At 35.3% G+C, this 22,494-nt stretch overlaps 2 protein-coding genes across 4 annotated transcripts in view; one reads left to right on the top strand and one right to left on the bottom strand.

Moving 5' to 3' along the window:
* GALNT13 (polypeptide N-acetylgalactosaminyltransferase 13) overlaps positions 1-22,494 on the bottom strand; it is an 800,956-nt gene that overhangs the window by 56,166 nt on the left and 722,296 nt on the right. The gene's annotated exons all lie outside the window — the stretch shown is intronic.
* LOC140509088 (large ribosomal subunit protein eL31-like) lies at positions 17,678-18,044 on the top strand. The gene is given in 1 exon segment (XM_072616969.1): positions 17,678-18,044. A coding segment is annotated over 1 exon segment (333 nt). The 3' UTR covers positions 18,011-18,044.

Here is a 22,494-nt window from a genome sequence, read left to right as displayed (position 1 = left end):
CAGACAGCCTCTCAGCTTGCTTTTCAAAACTTTTGTCATTAATTCAGTTCACATTGGTGAATAACAAGATGCATTTTATGTGAGACAATGGATAGTGAATTGGTTTCAGAGCCAGGAAGACCTGGAGTCTATCATCTGTTATATATCATTGACTGTGGGACCCTGGGTACTATATCATATAACCTACTCATGCCTCAGGCAACTCCATGAAACTATAATTTGCAGAGAAGCTGCTAACATGCACTCGAAGAGAATGTTTTTCTCTAGGAGAGAATTTTATGAATTAAACTTAGTTTAAGAAATAATAGGTCCAGTAAAAAATGTCTCGAGCAATTTTTAATTACTCATTTAATAAGCTCTGCCAATTTCCCAACAGGTGAAAAAAGAAACAACAGAACAATGAGGACCCAGATGGATTTTGCCTTATGTACCTCCGTTCCTCCAGATGTTATGTCAGTAATTATCCTCGACTCACTCTCCTTCACCTGCCATATCTAATCAATTGCTAAAATTTTTGTCATTTCTTCCTCCATAAACATTTCTTCTCACCCATCCATTGAGTTTTTCAGACTTTGATGATTTCTTGCCTAGACTACTTAAGTCACCCATTAACTGGTCTTCCTAACTATAGTCTTTTCCTGTTTTAGTACAAACTTCACAATACATGCCCTTACATTCTAAATAACATTTTAGTTATTCCAAAAATAATTATCTATGTACTACTTGTCTCCCACAATAGAATGTAAGCTCCTTGAGAATAGGGATTATTTCTTTCTTTGCATTTGTATCCAAGGGCCCAGGATAGTACTTGACATATAATATAATGTTGTTGATTGACAGTGAAATAACATGCCTATAGGAAGTTGTATATATATTTAGTTAAAAAGCTATATTAAGTACCTGCAACTGTAGCTTCTACCTCCTCCTAGAGAAACCTCTGTGACACTGGGCATTCACTTAAGTATGCATTCACTTCATCATGTTTTGGTTTTTAACTTTATTATGAATATTCTCTTGCTTTTGTGCAAACCCCTCCTAATTTGATATCTCATCATATCCATACTACCTCTGTAAGGACATGTCAATCATTTGCCCTAAAATCCCCTTACCACTCCCAGTGAACTTCCTGTCCAAAATACTCTTTCTTTGTCAGCCAATAACTCACCTACAGGTACTGTCTTTCCTTTTCAGAATATAAGTTTCTTGAAGGCAAAGCCTATTTTGCCTGGTTCTATTTCTATCCCCAGCACTTAAAACAGCGCCTGGCTTGTAAGAAGAATTTAATAAAGGTTTCTCACCAATACTCTGAATATTAGGGACTGGGGGAAAAAGATCAAAACAAAACTTCTCTTCCCCTAATGGGACTTATAGTCAACACAAGGGCATAAAATATGCACATGGATAATGAAATATAAAGAAATTCATACTTATAAGAACTGATGTAAAGTGAAATGAACAGAAGCAGGAGAATATTGTATAGGAACAGCAATATTACATGATGAGCAGCTAGGAATGGCTTAGCATTTTCAGAAACACAAGAATCCAAGACAGTTCTGAAAAACTTTTGATAAAAAATGCTATTCACCTCCAGAGAAAGAACTGCAGGAGTCTGAATGCACATCAAAACATATTTTTTTTAAATTTCTTTTTCTTACTTTGTCTTGTGTTTTCTTTTGAAACATGGCCAACATAGAAATATGTTTTGCATTACTTCAAATATATAATCTATATCAAATTGCCTGCTTTCTCAAAGAAGGAGGAGGGGATGATGCTAAAATTGTTTTTACATGCAATTGGAAAAAAAAATATAAAAATTAGAATCAGGTAGTCCTGGATTTTAATCTCACCTCAGATTCTTACTAGCTACCTGATGTTGGGCAAGTCACTTAAGACTCTTTGTGCCTCACGTTTTTCATCTGTACCATGAAAAAGTTAGACATAAATGATTCCTAGGCCTCTTCCAGTTATAAAGGTATTATTAACATGGAGAAGCTGGCACTTTATCTGAGCCTTCAAGAAAGATAAATATTCCAAAAGAAAGGATAAATCAGCATTTTTAAGTATCTCCTATGTGCTGAGTACTGTGCTAGATTCTGAGAAGACAAGGAAAGGCAAAAAAGTTTCTACCCTCAAGGAACATACATTCTCCTGGAGAAGATGACATGAACATATATATCTATCACATATATGTATATATGTGATATATACATATATCAGTATCTATATTTGAAATAATATTTGAAATAAATCAATATTCCACATTCATATTTTTGTGGAGGGGAACAGTCAGACTGGAGGATCATGGTCTCCATATAGAAGGTAGAGCTTGTGACGAACTTTACATAAGTACCTAAGAATGAGATGGTAGACATCAAAGGATAAAGGAATAAGAGATTGTAAATACATCAGGGTAGAACCTGGGCAGCTTCCTTCCTAAAGAAATGACCACAGGACCTGAAATGGAAGACTACGATATGATATTCATATGTTATAATGGTATATTTATAAGGTATAATATTAATATGGTGTTAATATGGTATAATATTAATAAGCTCTGATTTTCTTCAATAAGTCTTTCATGAATTACCAGGACTGGTTGCATTGAACCTTAAAGAGTATTTTAAGTGTTTTTGGGAATCGTATGGCTCTCAGGAACCACATGACAGTCAACTTTTTGGTAAAGAATAATGTGAAACAAAAGATAATAAAAACCTTGTAGACACATGCTCTTGCAAAAACACATTTCCTTTTCTTCCAAGTAAAAAATATATGTATACTATATAACTCATTTAGAAAGTTGGACTCTATGGACTAAGAGTAGGAAATATGTCTATGTAACAGGTTTTTATTTGAGAACTGAGATACTTTCTTATGGCAGGCAGTTGCCATGGAAACCAGGAGAAGTCTTTCTCATTTAATGAGAAGTATCATTTCTGTATATACCACATGTCGCTCTTCAGGCTGTACTAGGTTAAGACCTTTGTATAACAGAATAAAGGAAACGAATTGAAAAGGGGTCTTTATTCTGTCCCTACTTGTGGCGAAATTACACTTGAAAAGTGACTAGCAAGAATAAAGACCCTTTTTCTATTTCATATATTCACAAAAACATTTTTTTAAATGACAAAGGTACATCCTCAAGTATTTTTGTGAAGTTGCATTAGAAATAGTTTACCAATCATCCCTGGTTGACTTTTATGGTTGGAAAGTTTCTTTTTGTACTTTCTTGTTCAGACTCTTCTGTTAACCTTTTGAAGCCTCTAACTTGACCCTGTAAAAGCCAACCTAATTTCCCACTACACCTCAGTACATTCTCCAGTTCAGTCAGGCTGTTCTCCACACATGCACCCTACATGACTTATGCTCATAGCTTCACATAGTTCCGTGTCTTTCTCCATGCTTTTCTTCCCTTCTTTACTAAATATTCTCTAACTACACCAGACTAGCTCTCTTCCTTTTCTTGTATCTCTCATCATACTGGCACAATACAAATTACAAGGCTGGTACTCACTGAATATCATATCAGTGATCTTAGTGTTTCACTGGTTTTTGGTCAAATGTTATCTGTGTTGTATTTTTAAAAATTTGTTCTATAACATTCCTAAAGCAGTCAATAGGGAGATTTCATTTATTTATTTATTTATTTATGCCAATTACTTGTCATATGAATGAGGCAAATGTCTCCAAGGATTATCTATACCATCAATTCTTAATTACCATTGAAAAATAAACCCACACCAAAGTTAATGAGAGCAAACCTAATTTTTATAAAAAAAAACACTAATACATAAATGTCTGATTTAAAAAAATAAATACGATGATATGATAAATATTTTCTGGGTCGTCATGGAATAGTGGATAGAGTGCTGGCCTCAAAACCATTGAGAACTGGGTTCAAGTTTTGCCTCTGACACATACTTGCCATGGAATCCTGGGCAAGTTAGGAAACTTAGTACTATGGGAAACTCTCTAAGACTATAAATCTCACATAAATCTCACAGAAGTCAGTGACCTACATGGGAAGGAATTTCCTCATCTGAGAGTTCCACAAACCAATAAAATTGCAAGTCCAGTATCTTTCCCAATCCCTTTCTGAAAGAAAGAGTTATTAAAATATTTCTAATTCACAAAAGAAGTCATTGCTGTAAAAGTTTCTTAAGATCAAGACTCAGGTACAAAATAATTGAAGATTACAGAATTTTAGGTAATTACATCCCTCCAAAATCATTGCATACAATCATAAATTCAAGATTTTTTCATTCAACCCATTCTTGGTGGACCATGAAATGCCTTTTGGGCTTTGAGTTACTCCTTTTTTTTTGCATTTATTTAGTATTTAATTTTTCACCAGTTACTTGCAAATGCAATTTTTTAACATTGTTTTAAAAATTTTGAGTTCCAAATTCTCTCTACCTTTCTCTCTCTCCATACCACTAATTGAGAGGGCAAGCAATTATATATATATATATATATGTGCAGTCATGCAAAAATATCCATAATATTCATGTGAAAGAAAACAGACAAAAAATAACCTCAAGAAAAATAAAATGAAAAAAAATGTTGTTTAAATCTGTATTCAGTCATCATCAGTTTTTTTTTCCCCCTCTGGGGATGGATAGGATTTTTCATTCTAAAACCTTTAGAGTTGTCATGGATCATTGTATTGCTGAGAATACCCAGGTCATTCACAGCTGATCATCTCCCACTATTGTTGTTACTTTGTACTTTGTCACTTTGCATTCAGACATTTAAGTCTTTCTAGGATTTTCTGAGAGCATCCTGCTCGTTATTTCTTATGGTACAATAGTATTCCATCATAATTACATATCACAACTTATTTATCCATTCCCCAATTGATATGCATCACCTCAATTTCTAACTTTTTACCCCCATAAAAGAGTTACTATATATATGTACATATAGGTTATTTTCCTTTTGGTTTTTCTCTCTCTTGAGATATAGACCTAGTGGTATTACTAGATAAAAGGGTATGCATGGTTTTGTTTTCATTTGAGCATAATTCCAAATTGCTCTATAGGATTTTTTTTATCAATCACAACTCTGACAACAATACATTAGTGTCTCATTTTTCCCACATGCCTTCCAATATTTGTCATTTACCTTTTCTGTCCAGTTATCTAATCTAATAGGTATGAGGTAGTGCCTCAGAATTGTTTTAATTTGTATTTCTCTAACCAATAGTGAGTTACAATATTTTTTCATATTGCTATAGATAGCTTTACTTACTTCATCTGAAAAAATGATTATATCTTTTGATCATTTATCATTTGGGGAATGGCTTTTATTTTTATAATTTGGACACAGTCTTTATATGTTAGAGAAATGAGCCATTTGTCAGAGCAACTTGCTTCATTTTTTTTCACAGTTACAATTGCTGATTATATTTCCCTTCATTCTATTCCCCTAACCCCCATTTATTCTATTCTCTCTCTTTTCACTCTGTCAAAAGTGCTTTGCTTCTGATTACCCCTTCCCCCAATCTGCCTTCCCTTCTGTCTCCCCTTCTCTTATCCACTTCCCCTTCTATTTTTGTAAAGAGCAAAATAGATTTCTATACCCCATTGTCTGTATATCTTATTTCCTAATTAAGTGTAAAACAATTTTTAACATTCATTTTTAAATCTTTGTGTTTCAAATTTTCTCCTTTCCTCCTCCCGACCCATCCTCATTGAGAAGGCAAGCGATTTGATGTAGATTATACATTTATAGTTATGAAAATCACTTCCATAATAGTCATGTTGTGAAAGATTAACTATATTTCTATCCATCCTATCCTGCCTCCCATTTGTTCTATTCTCTCCTTTGACCCTGCCTCTCCCCAAAAGTGTTTCCTTCTGATTATCTCTCCCCCTATATGCCCTCCCTTCTCTCACACTCTCCTTTTAAGCCATCCTCCCTAATTTCATGTAGGGTAAGATAGATTTCCATACCCAATTGAGTGTGTATGTTATTATCTCCTAAAGTCAATTCCAATGATAATAAGGTTCAATCTTTCTTTCTTACCTCTCACCTCCCTCCCTCCACTGTAAAAGTTTTTTCTCTCCTCTTTTATATGAGATAATTTGTCTCATTATACTTGTCCCTTTCTCCTTCTCCCAGTGCATTCCTTCCTCACCCCTTAATTTTGTTCTTTTTAGATGTCATCCTTTCGTATTCAACTCATCTTGTGCCCTCTGTTCAGCTACCCTAATAATGAGAAAAGTCCCTGAGTTATGAATATCATCTTTTCATCTAGCAATGTAAACACTTCAACTTTATTGAGTCCCTTGTGATTTATCTTTCCTGTTTACCTTCTTATACTTCTCTTGAGTCTTGAATTTGAAAGTTGAATTTTATATTTCTCTCTGGTCTTTTGCCAAGAAAGCATTAAAACTCTCCACTTCATCGAATATCAATTTTCCCCCTCCATGGATTACATTCAATTTTGCTGGGTAGGTGATTCTTGGTTATAATCCTAGCTCCTTTGCGCTTAGGAATATCATATTTCCAGGCCTCTGATCTCTTAATGTAGAAGCTGCTAAATCTTGTGTTATTCTGACTATGGTTCTGCAATACCTGAATTGTTTCTTTCTGGCTCCTTGAAATATTGTGTCCTTAGCCTGGGAACTCTGAAATTTAACTATGATATTCCTGGGAGTTCTCATTTTGGGGTCTCTTTCAGGAGATGATTAGTGGATTCTTTCCATTTCTATTTTACCCTCTGGTTCTAGAATATCAGGTCAGTTTTCCTTGATAATTTCTTGAAAGATAACGTCTAGGCTTCTTTTTTAATCCTGGCTTTCAGGTAGTCCAATAAGTTTTAAATTCTTTATCCTAGATCTCTTTTCCAGGTTGGTTGTTTTTCCAGTGAAATACTTCACATTGTCTTCTCCTTTTTTTTTCATTTTGTTTTTGGTTTTGTTTTTACAATTTCTTGATTTCTCATAGAGTCATTAGCTTTCATTTGCTCCATTCTAATTTTTAAGAAATTATTTTCTTCAGTGAGTTTTTGGACCTCCTTTTACATTTGGACAATTCTGCTTTTTAAGACATTCTTCTCCTCACTGGATTTTTGGACATTTTTTAATGTTTTGTCTAGTCTATTTTTTAAGGTATTATTTTCTTCAGTGTTTTGGGGAGTCTACTTTACTAAACTGTTGACTCATTTTTCATGATTTTCTTGCATCACTCTCATTTATCTTCCCAACTTTTCCTCTACTCTTACTTGATTTTCAGAATCCTTTTCGAGCTCTTCCACAGCCTGACATCAATTCATATTTTTCTTGTAGACTTTAGATGTAGGAGCTTTGCCTTTGTTGCCTTTTTCTGGTTGTATGTTCTGATCTTCTTTGTCAGCAAAGCAAACTTTTATGATCTGAGGTTTTTTCTTTCATTGTTTGTTCATTTTTCTAGACAATTACTTTACTTTTTACCTCTTTGTTAAGGTGGGGCTCTGCTTGCAGTGTAGAGGGCATACTGTTCCAGACTTCAGGGATTTTTTTGCAGTCATTTTCAGAAATACTGCTAGGGAGCTGTAAGATTTAAATTCTTCCAAGGTGGTATTTTCTAAGAAGAATTGTGTTTCCTCCTCGCCTGCCATGTGCTCTTGTCTGAGTGACCACAAACTTTTCTGCCCTGGAACTGTGAGGAGATTTCCCTCTCCACTGCTGCCACAAATTGTGCTATGGCAGTCCTACCCTTCCCCTTAGAACTACAAACCAGATTCAAGTATGGGTAAAGCAATAGAGTCCTTCCTCAGTGGCAGCAAAGAGACCACTATAATTTCCTTCTGACCAGTAATTCAATCATTTTTCCATCTGTAGGCTGAGAGCCCTGGAAGCACCTGCTACCACTGCTGCTATTGTCACTGCTGTTACCCCTGTCATCACTGCTCCTGCTAATTCAGTCACTTCAAAGAATGGCTCCTGGTTTGCTGGAACTTGGGCCATGCTGGGGTTGGACTGTGCTCCTCTCTCACCCAGGTCTGACAAACCTTTCCTTCTGATATTCTAAGTTGGTTTTTGTCATTTATAGGTTGAGAAGTCTGGAAACTTCCACAGCTATCAATCATTCAATCCCTTGAAGCCTTTTTTTTGACTTTTCTGGGGCCTGATCTGTGCTGGTATGACCTGCACTGAACTGTGTTCTTCTCTCAGCTTGGCACAACAGACCATCTTTGTTCATGTTCCAAGTGGTCTTTAGCTAGAAATTTGTTTCATTCTATCTTTTTGTAAGTTCTGCTGCTCTAGAATTTGTTTAGAGTCATTTTTTACAGGCATTTGGAGGGATTTTGTGGAGAGCTCAAGGGAGTCTCTGACAACTCTGTCATCTTTGGGTTAGTCTTTTTTTTTTAAAGGAATAATTCAAAGCATTGCCTATTTATAGTATAGTGATCGAATGAGATACTTGGAGTCAGGGAAATGTGGATTTAAATCTCACCTCTACTGTTTCCTCACATGGTCCAAGTGACCATGGATACCTGACTTATACTCTGAGGCAGTTTCCTAATTAATATATATCCTAACAATATATAAAGTCAGTATGTAAGTCAAGAAGCATTTATTAAGTGCTTATTATTTGCCAGGCAAATACAAGCAAAAAGAAAGACAACTTATGTCCTCAAGTAACTTTAATTCTAATGAGAAAATATAAAAAGGAGCAGAAAAGCTGAGGTGGAGATGATATCTATACAGCAATATGGGAGAAGAGGGACTGATGAGTGAAGAGAGAAGCAGCTGAGTCATGATATTAAATTGTACACAATGAGGAATGACTCCTATGGGACCTTCCTCAAAATAGAGACTCTAGTAACAATTAACCAATGGGAAAAGGGAGTGACAGGGAAAGTAGAAAGCAGCAGAGTCAACATACCAAAAAAAGAAGACATCTAAATCACAGTGCTTTTATGAGGATTAAATGAGACAGTATATAAAATACATCATGTACACCTTATTTTGATGTTGATGCAGATCTGTGCTTTTATTGGTATAGGTGATTGCCAATGATAAAATGCCTTCTAATCAATCAGTGAAGCTCAACATTTTTCTTCTGCACCATATAAATAACTGAGTGAGTCACTGTCAAGTTAAATGTTTTAACAAACATCACACAACCAACGTGTATCATGGATATGACTTGAATCCAGGTCTTCGTGACACTGAAATTGACCATCTATCCATCACTTCAGGCTGCCTCTCTCTTCATAGTAGACTTTATACAGTAGTATCATATATATGCCTGCTCTTATTATTAAGCTCTTTGCTGTCAGGTTCAATTGTTTTTGCCACCCTTACTATTTGTATACAAGGATAGAATACGGGAGGGATTAAAATTTAACAGAATTATATAACGCAGAGTTGTAAGGCTTCTAAGAATCAGCCAATTAACAGCATCATTTTAGAAATGAAAAGTCTGAGGCCCAAAGAATTTAAATATTTTTTCTAAGGCAAAACAGCTGATTAGTGGCAATGACAGAAATAAAACTTAACCTTCCTATCTTCTAGTCAAGTGTTCTTTCCAGTACAACTTGGTTGCCCCCAGATCTGAAAATACTGTGGTATATAACAACTGATTGAATTTGGAGTGACAAATTGAAGTTTTCAACTTGTTATTGCTTCTCTGGCTCTTTTTACTTCATTTTGTCACTTCATATGTCTTCCTATGATTCTTGGTACACTTCATATTTATTGTTTCTTACAACAAGTGATATTTCATTAAAGTTATATACAATTTGTTTAGCCATTCTCCAATCAATGAGCTTCTACTTTGTTTGAAGGCTATACTTCTAAACTCAAAACATGACATTAATCTCATAGTAGCTACTATGTCTAAGATGCATATGACTTTAACTTTCTGGGATTAGATAGCAGTCCAGATTTAGGTTGAACATATCCTTTATTACATTTCCAGTCTTCTTATATCTTATACTCTCATCTCCCACATATTCTCTAATCCAGTGAAACTGACCTGCTTGATGTTCCTGGAACAAGAAACTCTGTTTCTGGAATTCTGGCATTTTCACTCACTGTCCCCACTGCACCTACATCTCTTAACTTCATTAAAATGCAAGCTAAAATTCCACCTCCTATGAAAAGTCTTTCATTAGCTCTCTTAATGTCTCCCATCTGTTAATCATTTCCTATTTATCCTGTATATTTCTTGTTTGTAAATTATTGTTTGGATTTTCCTCCCCCATTAAATCGTCTTTAAATTGGAGACTACCTTTTGCCTTTCTTTGCATCCCTAGCACTTAGTACAGTGCTTAGTACATAGTAGCTGCTTAATAAATACTCAATGAATGAATATTTAAAGAGAATATTTTTGTCCTTGTTTTGATGTTTTATCCCTGAAGTTCTTAGACTTTCTTAATTGCTTTTGAATTCTATGTCCTAAGTCATCAGACTTTCATCACAAGCAGAAACTATGGGGGACAGAATTAGAGAAGCATTCTCTGGGAGTATGTTGAGAGACCTTACAGTACACTGTGTTCACAATGCTAGTTCTGTGGGTCTGAAAGTTTTTGGTGCTTCCAAGATGGTTTGAACCAGGAAGAGATATTTCCCCCTCTTTCCTGGTCTGCACTCTGGTGTATACCCAGGAAGGGTCATTGATCCTTTACAGCTGAAAACATTAACAATTCTCCTTTTTGATCTGGAGCTGTGACCACGTCCCCTGCTCTCTTGTAGCCACAAGCACTAACAGTCCTCTCTTCCCTATAACTGTCAACAGGTTCCCTCTTCCTCTGCAGCTGTGTTACCACTCCTTTCAGCTTTGGCATTGTTACCAGGGCCACTGCTCTCTTGTGACTGTCCACAAGCATTTCCTCTACTCTAGAACTACAACCCAGAACTACATAGGGGCAATAGAGTTGATTATCAATGCCAACTGTATCCAGTGCCGACAAAGAGTTTCCTGTAATCATTTCCTGACCAGTTGTCTGACACCTTTATAATCTCTTCACTGAAAGTTCCCACATCTGCCACTGGAATTATCTCAACTGGCTCCAATTTTTGCTGGCTGTTGCCCTGTGTACTTTGGTCTGGCCCCTACTTTGGTGTGTAAGGCCTTTCTTGCCAGCCTCTTAAGTTGTCTTGGGCTGGAAAAATGTCTCACTCCCACATTTTGTTGCCTCTGCTGCTTCAAAATTTGATTTGAGACATTATTTTAAAGTTGTTTCAAAGACAATGTTGGGAAAGTTTGGCTGGGTTGCTGTTTCTAATGCTCCATCTTGCCTCACTCTCCTTTTTCTACTTTCAAGGGTTTTGGTGGTTTGAAACATTTTGATAAAGTATATGGTGAATAAAAACTTTCAAGCTCTAACATTTAAAAAGTTTGTAAACTCTAGAAACATCTGTGCAAATTTCTTTCGTTTTGTGGATGAGGAAAGCATTGAAACTAACTTAACATGTTTCCTACAGGCAGAATACAAAAGAAAAGACATATTGCTATTCATACTGTTTTGTAAAACAGAAAAAGAACAGTTATGTCTATTAGCTGTCATTCATATCTTAGGAAATAGGAAAATCATCCTATTATAAGCAAAAATGGATAGATACTAAGCTTCTAATTCCTTTGAACACAATAATTGCATTATGTGTCAATCATAAGGGGCAGTTGAGCAACAACCTGTCCATTTTCCTTCTGGCTGGTCCTAATGATTATGATGATAATAGCATAGCATTTTCAAATAAAAATGATAATGGTAAAGAGACATCTTTTTTCTGTACTCTCAGTTGCCAAATTTTAGAATGTATCATACAGAATTTCTTGTGTTTATAGCTATACATTTTAGAAAATGTATGTTATGTTGTTTCAACTATCTTCAGATATTATTTTAATTAATAAATCATACTTGTTGGAGGAAGTACTTTAAATTGCAGTCACTAGGCAATGTAATAAGGAGGAGCAATGACAAGAGCTCATTAAAATAAAATGGGTTTCTCAATGACTTATGGTTCAGGCTGATATTAAAAAAGCATTGCAGTGTATTCCAAGAGATATTGGATCTGACTTCATGAGATCTCAGTTGGAATAACAAATTTTCTTAAGAATAATGGCAATACTGATATTATGAAAAAATTAGGGGAGCAAAGAATAGTGTATTTGTCAGAATTCTGGAGAATGGAGAAATTTTTGACCAAACAAGAGATATAGAACACTATGAAATGCAAAGTAGATAATTTTGATCACATTAAATTGAAAAGTTTTTGCACAAACAAATCCAAGGCAACCAAGATTAGGAGGGAAGCAGAAAACAGGAAAAAATTTTTACAATGGGTATCTGTGATAAAGGCCTCATTTCTAAAATATATAGAGAACTGAGTCAAATGTACAAGAATACAAGTAATTCCCCAATTGACATCAATTGATATCAAAGGATATGAACAGGCAGTTTTTAGAGGAAGAAACTAAAGATATTTATGGTCATATGAAAAATGTTCTGCATCATTATTAATTAGAAAGATGCAAATCAAAACACCTCTGAGGTACCACATCATATCTATCAGATCTGCTAACATGACAAAACAGGAGAATAATAAAATTTGGAGATGTGGTAGAGTTGGAACACTAATTCATTGTTGGTAGAGGTGCAAGCTGATCCAACTATTCTGGAGAGCAGTTTGGAACTATGCCCAAAAGGCTATAAAATTGTGCATACTCTTTGACCTAGCAATACCACTTCTAAGGTTGTATCCCAAGGAGATCATAAAAATAGGAAAAGGTTCAGCTGCCAGTGTGAAAAGACAGAGTAGCCAAAACAATCAACCTCTATTCCCTTCTTAATCTAGTCTATTCTTCATACAACTTCCCGAATAACATCCCTAATACGCTAACATAAATTTTCAGCTATGGAATGGATTACTGCAAAATACAGATCAGTACAGACATGATATAAGTATCTGATAAAGAGGTTGAAAACTATACACATTAAAATAAATTTACATTGGACCTTATGGGATGGCAGTGTTTTCATTTTTTCACAGTTAATATGAAAAAAAAGGAGGTATAGTTTTCAGATATAATATTAATTTTTGTTTGAGAGGCATTGTATGAGATTCATTAAAAGCAACATGATCTATCAATGAATTTTCAATGACAGTTTCTGAGTTTGAATTCTGGATCACTTTTTATCTCTGTGATCTTGGGCAAGACACTTAATATCTTTGGGCCAAGTCCATACATATTGGTTTTGGAGTCTCTAGGCTATTTTTATATGCATGTTTTTTAATGAATCTGGCCCTAATTTTTGTGAAAATGTGAAATATTTAAAATATTTTGACTTAGTCACACAAACTTCTACTGATTTTAAAATATTGCCACCATGGCATTATAAAGGAGATAATTGTTACTTACTGGTAAATTTTAAGTGAAGAATCACTAAAATTCCGGTGCCACAACAATGGGGAGCATGAAATTTTCCTTCAGCATGCACATTTCCTAAAGGACCCTCTTTCCACATTGAAAGGCTTTCACTGATCCTTTAGTCTTTTGGAATTAGATTTTCTACTTGCATTCTATCTAGACTTCACTCTGTTGTACTTTAATTTCATGAAAAAAAATCATCTTCTACATCTTAAAAAAACCCAGAAATAACCTTTTTTTAAATTTGTACTAATATCACAGATGTTACTGAATATGCCATTCAACAGGTAAAAGGAACTAGGACTAAAACCAAGAATCACCTACCCAGCAAAACTGAGTATAATACTTCAGGGGAAAAAAATGGTCTTTCAGTGAAATAGAGGACTTTCAAGCATTCTTCATGAAAAGACCAGAACTGAATAGAAAATTGACTTTTAAGCACAAGACTCAAGATAAGCATGAAAAGGTAAACAAGAAAAGAAATCACAACGGACTTACAAAAGTTGAACAGCTTATATTCCCACATGGAAAGATAATATCTGTAACTCTTGAGACTCTTAAAAAGTGTTTTTACATGCAACTGGGAAATAAGACATACTGTCAATAGGATATAGAAATGTATCTTGCCCTATAAGAAAATAGAGGTGAAGGGAATGAGATAAGGAAGAGGTGTGATAGAAGGGAGAGCAGATTGGGGGAAGGGCTAATCAGAATGTATGATCTCTTGGGGTATGTGGAGGAAAGAAAGTGAGAAAATTTGGAACTCAAAATCTTGTGGAAATGAATGTTGAAAAGTAAAAGTAAATAAATTAATTTAAAAAAGAATAGGATGGAGAAGTTCCCTGTTCTATCATAAATTATTCTTTGTGGTGATCTTAAGAGGAAGAAGTAAGGGCAAAGGAGAAATGGATGCTTTCGCTTAAAACTGATGACCTGACCAGAGGGGTAGTCATCCATTTCAACCTGAGTCCCAGAAACTTGTGGTGTAGTAGCAGGCTTGGCATTGATTATCTAACACCTTCTAGAGGCAGCCAGGTAGTCAGTGATAAGTAAAGCTAAGGGGAAAATAACTTGATACTTCTTACTCTGTGAAATGGGAGGGAGAGAACTGACTTCAGATGGGTTACAAATAACCTTGAATGGTACCTTGCCACAGTCTCAACTTGTTTGTCTGGAAAGTATGGTGTGTTAGAAAGAACAATGGATTTTTAATTTAGAGGACTTAGGTTTGAATCCCTGCTTTTTTTCCTACCTGTGTGACCTTGGAAAACTAACCCATCTGGACCTTGATTATCTCATTAGTAAAAACAGTCTGAGTTGGTCTAAGATGACCTCTAATGTTCTACCAATCTATGAATAATGATAAAAATGATATCTCACAAAAAATAAGAAGAGAAACAGAAGTGTAAAGTACAAAATATGAGAATAAGAAGAGTCTAATTTAGCTAATGTCAAGTGAAGAGTTTGGAGTAATATGAAAGACAGCTGGAGAGGCAAGGTGGTACCCAATTACAGAATGTGAGGAGAGACATGAACTCATATATCTATAAGCAGAATAATTTTGAAATTGACAAGAAAGTATGAGAAAGACTGGTTAGGAAGTTATTAAAATAATAAAGACAGTTGATATGGGCCCTTACTGGAAAGGTAGAAGAAGAAATAGAAAGGAGATGGATGAGAGGCACTTGGAGGTGTGAAATTAATAGAAATTTAATGAATGTAATAGATGAGGGAGAAGAAAGAGTCATGAAGTCCAGAACTAGTCTTAATATAAAAAGTTCACCTAATAGAACAGTATAATACATGTGTGTTTAGAACTGCATTGTGTTTGTTTGGTTTAATCACAGTCTTTACTCTTTTTATTTGTCCTTCTCTGGACTAATATTTTACAATAGAACAGAAATATGATTGACCAAGAGATAATTACCACAGTAGAACACAGATGCACATGTAAAAGCCCTCTCTGTGATCATCACTATGAAACATTAAATACACAGATGTCCTTCAAAGGTCTTCAAAATAAAATAAAACATACTTCTCAGATTTGCAGAATGTCTCCGTAATTTTTATGATTCTTTTCATTACAAATATTCGCTGAATGATTGTTTAGATAGCTTACTCCTAGAGGTTATTTTATTTGGATTTCATTAAAATTCTGGAGGGCAGAGGTAACGACTTCCATTTCCTTCTGCATGGCTTAATAAAGTGCTTTGCACATAGTGAGGGATCAATAAATTTTATTGACTAAATATGCCATTGATCCTAAACAGGGCCCAGAACAGGAGATGTTTATGAGAAGGCTTAATACTATTGGAGAATGGCATATAGTGAACTCACTGAAATAGAAATAAAAAATGATGGAGTTGATTTTCGATATGGGTTATCTAACTGTTAAGTCCTATACAGTTAATACTTTTCAAAAAGAAAAAAGAAAACAAAATAAATGTTATTATTAATTTGTTATAAAATAACAGATATCAATTATTACTATGTTATTCAAGCAAAATTCAAGTAAACTAACTGAAAACTCATCAAATCTATACTAATTTTGCAAGACTATTGTATGACATTTAATTTTGAAATTTGAAAGCCTGGAAAGCTATGTTTTACGCAATTTGTAGCTCTTTTGAATATTTTTTAAATTTTCCCTCCTATTTCTTAAAAAAAAGGATTTAAATACCAGTAGCTTTGTGAATTTATTCTGTAGCCTGCTTCATGAAAATTCTATTAGTCATCTGAATTAATTTCATAGCTAATTCTCTGGAGATTTCTTTTTTCCCCTCCGATAATGATCTGATTTTCCCAATTACAAGTGAAAACAATTTTTAACATTCCTAAAAAAATTGATTTGTATTATGTTATTGCTGTGAATAACTACGTCATTCAAAGCTGATCATCTTATAATATTGCTGTTGATGTATGAAATGTTCTCCTCCTGCTCACTTCATTTTGTACTAGTTCATGTTAGTGTTTCCAGGTTTTTCTGAAAGCTTCCTACCCATCATTTCTTATAGAACAATAATATTCCATTACGATCATATACCATAACTTGTTAGGCCATTCCTCAGTTAATGGGCATCCTGTCAATGTCCAATTCTTTGCCACCAAAAAAGAGCCACTATAAATATTTTTGCACATGGAGATCCTTTTCCCTCTTTCAAAATCTCTTTGGGATGCAGACCTAGAAGTGGTATTGTTGGAACAAAGAGTATGCACAGTTTTATAGCCCTTAGGGCATAGTTCCAAATTGCTCTCCAGGATGGTTGGATCTTCACTTCACAACTCTACCAACAATGCATTAATGTCCCAATTTTCCCACATCCCTTTGAACATTTATCATTTTCCTTTACTATCGTATTATTCAATGTGATAGGTGTGAAGTGGTACCTTAAGGTTGTTTTCATTTTTATTTCTCTAATCAATAGTTATTTAGAACATTTTTTTCTTATAACTATAGACAACTTTGATTTCTTTGTCTGAAAACTGCCTGCTCATATCCTTTGACCATTTATATATTAGGTGAAGACTTATGCTCTTATAAATGTGACTTATTTCTCTATATATTTGAGAAATAAGGCCTTTATCTCAGACTTTTACTGGAAAAAAAAAAAAAAACTTTCCCTAGCTTTCTGCTTTCCTTCTGATCCTGGTTATATTTGCTTTGTTTATACAAAACCTTTTTATTTAATATAAACAAAGTTATCCTGACTACATCTTGTAACACTCTCTGTGTCTATTTTGATCATGAATTCTCCCATTCTCCATAAATCTGACAGGTGTCGTACCTTGCTCACCTCATTTGTTTGTGGCATCACCCTTTATGTCTAAATCATGTACTCCTTTTGACCTTATCTTGGTATATGGTGTAAGATGCTCTATACCTAGTTTCTAAGTAAACAATCCCAACAACTTCATATAATGACAATTTTGTCTCTTCTTTGTTAATATATATATCTTTAATTTTATACATTTTGTTGTTTTAGCTAGCATTTTAGACTTATGTTAAATAATAGTGGGGAAACAAGGTCTATTTAATTTATCCATTTGTACGGGAAAACTTGTAAATTTCTTCATTGCAAATAATAATGGCATTTAACTATGAATTTAATTCTCATGTCATAATTATGTGTAACAATAATGGCAGCTACTGGACAGGAAACAGACATTTCACAGCATTTGGAGTGACAAAAGGACAGTTAAAAATTAAATATTCAGACACCACCTCCTGGCTCTCCTGCACTGAAGCAGTAGGAGGCCTGTGTATTAAGTTTCCCACAATCCTCCACCCTTCCTTTCCAACGTGCTCCCAGGCAGAATGGCTCCCTCAAAGAAAGGTGGAGAGAAAAAGAAGGGATATTCTGCCATCAATATTCACAAGAGGATTCATGGAGTAGTTCCTCAGGCCCTGAAGGAAATCCTCAAATTTGCCATGAAAGAAATGGGAACTCCAGATGTACACATTGATACCAGACTCAACAAAGCTGTTTGGCCCAGAGGAATAAGGAATGTCCTATACCATATCTGAGTGCTTTTATCCAGGAAATGCAGTTAAGATGAAGAGTCTCCAAACAAGCTATATACATTGACTACTTATGTGCCTGTCACCACTTTCAAAAGCTTACACACAGTTAATGTGGATGAAAACTAAATTGAACTTCATTTAAATAAAGTTATAAAATGTCAAAAAACATTAAATATTCAGTAGGTAGTTATTGATACAGCTTTAGAACTTGGCAAAGAGCTCAGGACTAGGAATATGATTTGGGCGAGTCCTCACTTTAAGAGGCAATAATTGAATGTATTAGAATTGATGTATTATCCAAGACGTCAAACTGAAGAGAAATGAACAGAGAACATCCATAAAACTAACTCCTCTGGCACACACATACACCTGAGAACCACTGGATGATTCTATGTTTAGATAAATATAGCCTTAAGGTTTCACAACAGATTACTCTAGTTTGAAGATCTCAGGATTAGGCTAATTCTCTGTGACCATCACCTAGATTCTAAGAAACAAAGATCTAGATCCTTCTAGTGTTTCCTTACACGAGACATGATTAGAAACACTAGCAACGTATCAAACCCATTTTATAATTCCTCTCATATTCTTAAGTTCTCTGAAAGAAGTGCAGTCCTAAAAAACAAAAGCATTCAATGGCTGTTGGGAACATATCTCTACTTCATGCTTGTGCAACTTCAAGGGTTGTTGGAATTCTAGCAAATGGTAGGGAACCATGGATAACAGATTATTATTCTATGTCTGTAGTTATCTGGCTCATTTATATGACAGATTTCCAAGTTGAAATACTAGATATACAGCTGTTATAATGCCATTAGCTCTATTCAAATCTGTTGGAATTCATTTGTAAATTTAGCATTGAGAAATCCCCAGGGGGTTTTAATTTCACTGTGGTAGATATTAAGAAAGGGTAAAATGAACATTTATGAGATTTCTAAGTAATTACAGTCCATTTCTCAAATCAAATTTTAAAATTGAATATATATATATTTGCTCAATGAATGAATATATTCATTATCATCTATGAGTACATTCCAGTGCATTACTGCAGTAATTAAGCATTCTTTAGCAGAGAAATCTCTAATTAGGGGAGAAAACATTATTTAGCTTAGAAATCCATCGAATGACAATAATAAAAGGAAAAAAATATTCTAACTCAAATGTGAGTAAGATCATACTTCAGAAGAGGTCAAGCTATTTATATGAGTAACAGATAATAAATAACTATGTCTTCTTTACCCTGGCAGAAAATGGAGCTTTTCTAGATGGTTAACTCAAGTTCCCCTAAAGGTTTACTACCTTGAAAAATGGCTCTGCGTCATTTGCTACCATAAATTATCTGTAGGGTCCCTTTGCTTTCCAGTGGCTATAGGAGGAAATGGCAGCATTAAAAATGCATTTGCTAAAATGAACACATAATGTAAGTATTTTGCTATCACTTTTAGAAATGCTAGTGGCAAAAATATATATAATTTTATCATCTTTGGTTAAGGCAACATTTGACAATTTATCATTGTTCAAAATGAAACAAACCCACTTTTTTAATCAATTAGTTTATTTAAGTTTTCAACATTCATTTCCATAAAATTTTTAGTTCCAAATTTTCTCCCCATCTCTCCGCTTCCCCCACCCCAAAACACCAAGTATTTTAATTACCCCTATCACCAATCTGCCCTCCCTTCTAACAACCCCCTCTTCCCTTATCCCCATCTTCTCTTTTGTCCTGTAGGGCAAGATAACTTTCTATGCCCCATTACCTGCATTTCTCATTTCTTAGTTGTATGCAAAAACAATACTCAACAGTTGTTCCTAAAACTTTGAGTTTCAACTTCTCTTCCTCCCTCCCTCTCCACCCATCCCCACTGGGAAGGCAAGCAATTCAATACAGGCCATATCTGTGTAGTTTTGCAAATGACTCCCATAATAGTTGTGTTGTGTAAGACTAACTATATTTCCCTCCATTTTATCCTGCCCCTCATTTCTTCTACTCTCTCTTTTGACCCTATTCCTCCCCAAGAGTGTTGACTTCTAATTGCTCCCTCCTCCCATTACCCTCCCTTCCATCATCCCCCCCCTACCCTGCTTATCCTCTTCTCCCCTACTTTTCTGTATTGTAAAATAGGTTTTAACACCAAAGTGAGTATGCATTTTATTCCTTCCTTTAGTCGAATGTGATAAGACTAAACTTCATGTTTTTTCTCTCACCTCCCCCCTTTTTCCCTCCATGAAAAAGTCTTTTACTTGCCTCTTTTATGAGTGATAATTTGCCCCATTCTATTTCTCCTTTTCTCCTCCCAATATATTTTTCTCTTACTCCTTAATTTCATTTTTTTAAGACATGATCCCATCCTATTTGACTCACCCTGTGCTCTCCGTATGTGTGTGTGTGTGTGTGTGTGTGTGTGTGTGTGTGTGTATGTAATCTCACCAACTACCCAGATGCTGAAAAAAGTTTCAAGAGTTACAAATACTGCCTTTCCATGTAGGAACATACACAGTTCAACTTTAGTAAGTCCCTTGTGGTTTCTCTTTGCTGTTTACCTTTTCATGCTTCTCTTGATTCTTGTGTTTGAAAGTCAAATTTTCTTTTCAGCTCTGGTCTTTTTATCAAGAATGCTTGAAAGTCCTCTGTTTCATTGCAAGACAATTTTTCCCCCTGAAGTATTATACTCAGTTTTTCTGGGTAGGTGATTCTTGGTTTTAGTCCTAGTTCCTTTGACTTCTGAAATTTCATATTCCATGCCCTTCAATCCCATAATGTAGAAGCTGCTATATCTTGTGTTATCCTGATCATATTTCCATAATTCTTGAATTGTTTCTTTCTAGCTGTTTGCAACATTTTCTCCTTGACCTGGGAACTTTGGAATTTGGCCATAATGTATCCAAGAGTTTCTTTTTTTGAATCTCTTTCAGGAGGTGATTGGTGGATTTTTTCAATATTTATTTTACCCCCTAATTCTAGAATATCAGGGCAGTTTTCCTTGATAATTTCATGAAAGATGATTTCTAGGCTCTTTTTTTTTGATCATAGCTTTCAGGTTGTCCCACAATTTTTAAATTGTCTCTCCTGGATTTATTTTCCAGGTCAGTTGTTTTTCTAATGAGATATTTCATATTATCTTCCATTTTTTTGGTTTTGTTTTGTGATTTCTGGGTTTCTCATCAAGTCATTAGCCTCCATCTGTTCCATTCTAATTTTTTAAGAACTATTCTTTTCAGTGAACTTTTGAACTTCATTTTCCATTTGGCTAATTCTGCTTTTTAAAGCATTCTTCTCCTCATTGGCTTTTTGAACCTCTTTTGTCAATTGATTTAGCCTATTTTTAAAGGTGTTATTTTCTTCAGCATTTTTTTTTTGGTCTCCTTTAGCAAGGTGTTGACCCACTTTTCATGATTTTCTTGCATTTCTCTCATTTTGCTTCCCAATTTTTCTTCCACCTCTCTTATTTGATTTTCAAAATCCTTTTTGAGCTCTTCCATGCCCTGAGACCATTGAATATTTATTTTGCATGTTTGGGATTCAGAAGCCTTGACTTTTATGTCTTTCCCTGATGGTAAGCATTGTTCTTCCTCATCAGAAAGGATGGCAAAGGATATCTGTTCACCAAGAAAGTAACCTTCTATAATCTTATTTTTTTTCCCTTTTTGGGCATTTTCCCAATCAGTTATTTGACTTTTGGGTCCTTTGTCAAGAGTAGGATATACTCTGGAGATCTCTAAGATCTCAGTTCCTCCAAGGTGGCACAATCAAGCATGTAAACTGGTCTGGGAGCAAGAAGAGGTTTTTGTGCCCAGAATCTTAGCAGAGTTTCCAGTTCACAATCACTTCACCTCCAGTTCTGCTAAGCCAGCACTGGGAGCTGAGAGTCAGATAAGCTGCAGGGGCAGGGCTGCCATTCAGTGTGAGATAAAGATCGGCTGCTTCAGGGCCTCTACAGAAGGCTGAGGTAAGAATCAGCTGCTCAGTGCCCCCCGGGGTTTTATGACCCAATAATGGATGCAGGCTGCTGTAGGGAGTGCTGTAGAAGCTGCTGCAGCCTGCCTCAATGGGACCTCTGTGGGCCACCTGAGGCTGGAGCTATGGGAAGGCCCTTCTCCCTTCTCAGTCAGCTGAAAAAACCCTCTCATTGACCTTTGGCGCCTGTGGGCTGAGGGATCTGTGGAACTGCTGTGGCTGCAACTGGGGATTCCACCCCCGAAAACTTGCTCTCATCCTCTTTCCAGAGTCATGCCATGCGGCCAAGGCTGGGCTGGGCTGTGCTCTGCATGTGGTGCGACAGATGTTTCCCATTGACCTTTCAGGTCACCCTGGGCTGGAAATCTTCTCCACTCTGTTGTTCTGAGCTTCTGCTACTCTAAAATTTGTTGAGAGTCTTTCTTTACAGGTATTTTATGGGCTATGAGGGGGAGAGCTAGCATATATGCATCTTTTTACTCTGCTATCTTGGCTTCACCCCCTCCACAAACCCATTTTTAAAAATCATATCTTGATATGACATTCTGGACTGGTAATTATTTTGAATTTCTAGTATGGGTTTTTGTTAATATGTCATTTTTCATTGAAGTAACATAGTCTTTATGCAGGTACCAACTTACTACACATATATTTT

The sequence above is a fragment of the Notamacropus eugenii genome, chromosome 5 (assembly GCF_028372415.1).
Source record: "Notamacropus eugenii isolate mMacEug1 chromosome 5, mMacEug1.pri_v2, whole genome shotgun sequence".
Lineage (NCBI taxonomy): Eukaryota > Metazoa > Chordata > Mammalia > Diprotodontia > Macropodidae > Notamacropus > Notamacropus eugenii.
This window is presented reverse-complemented; position numbering and strand designations above follow the sequence as displayed.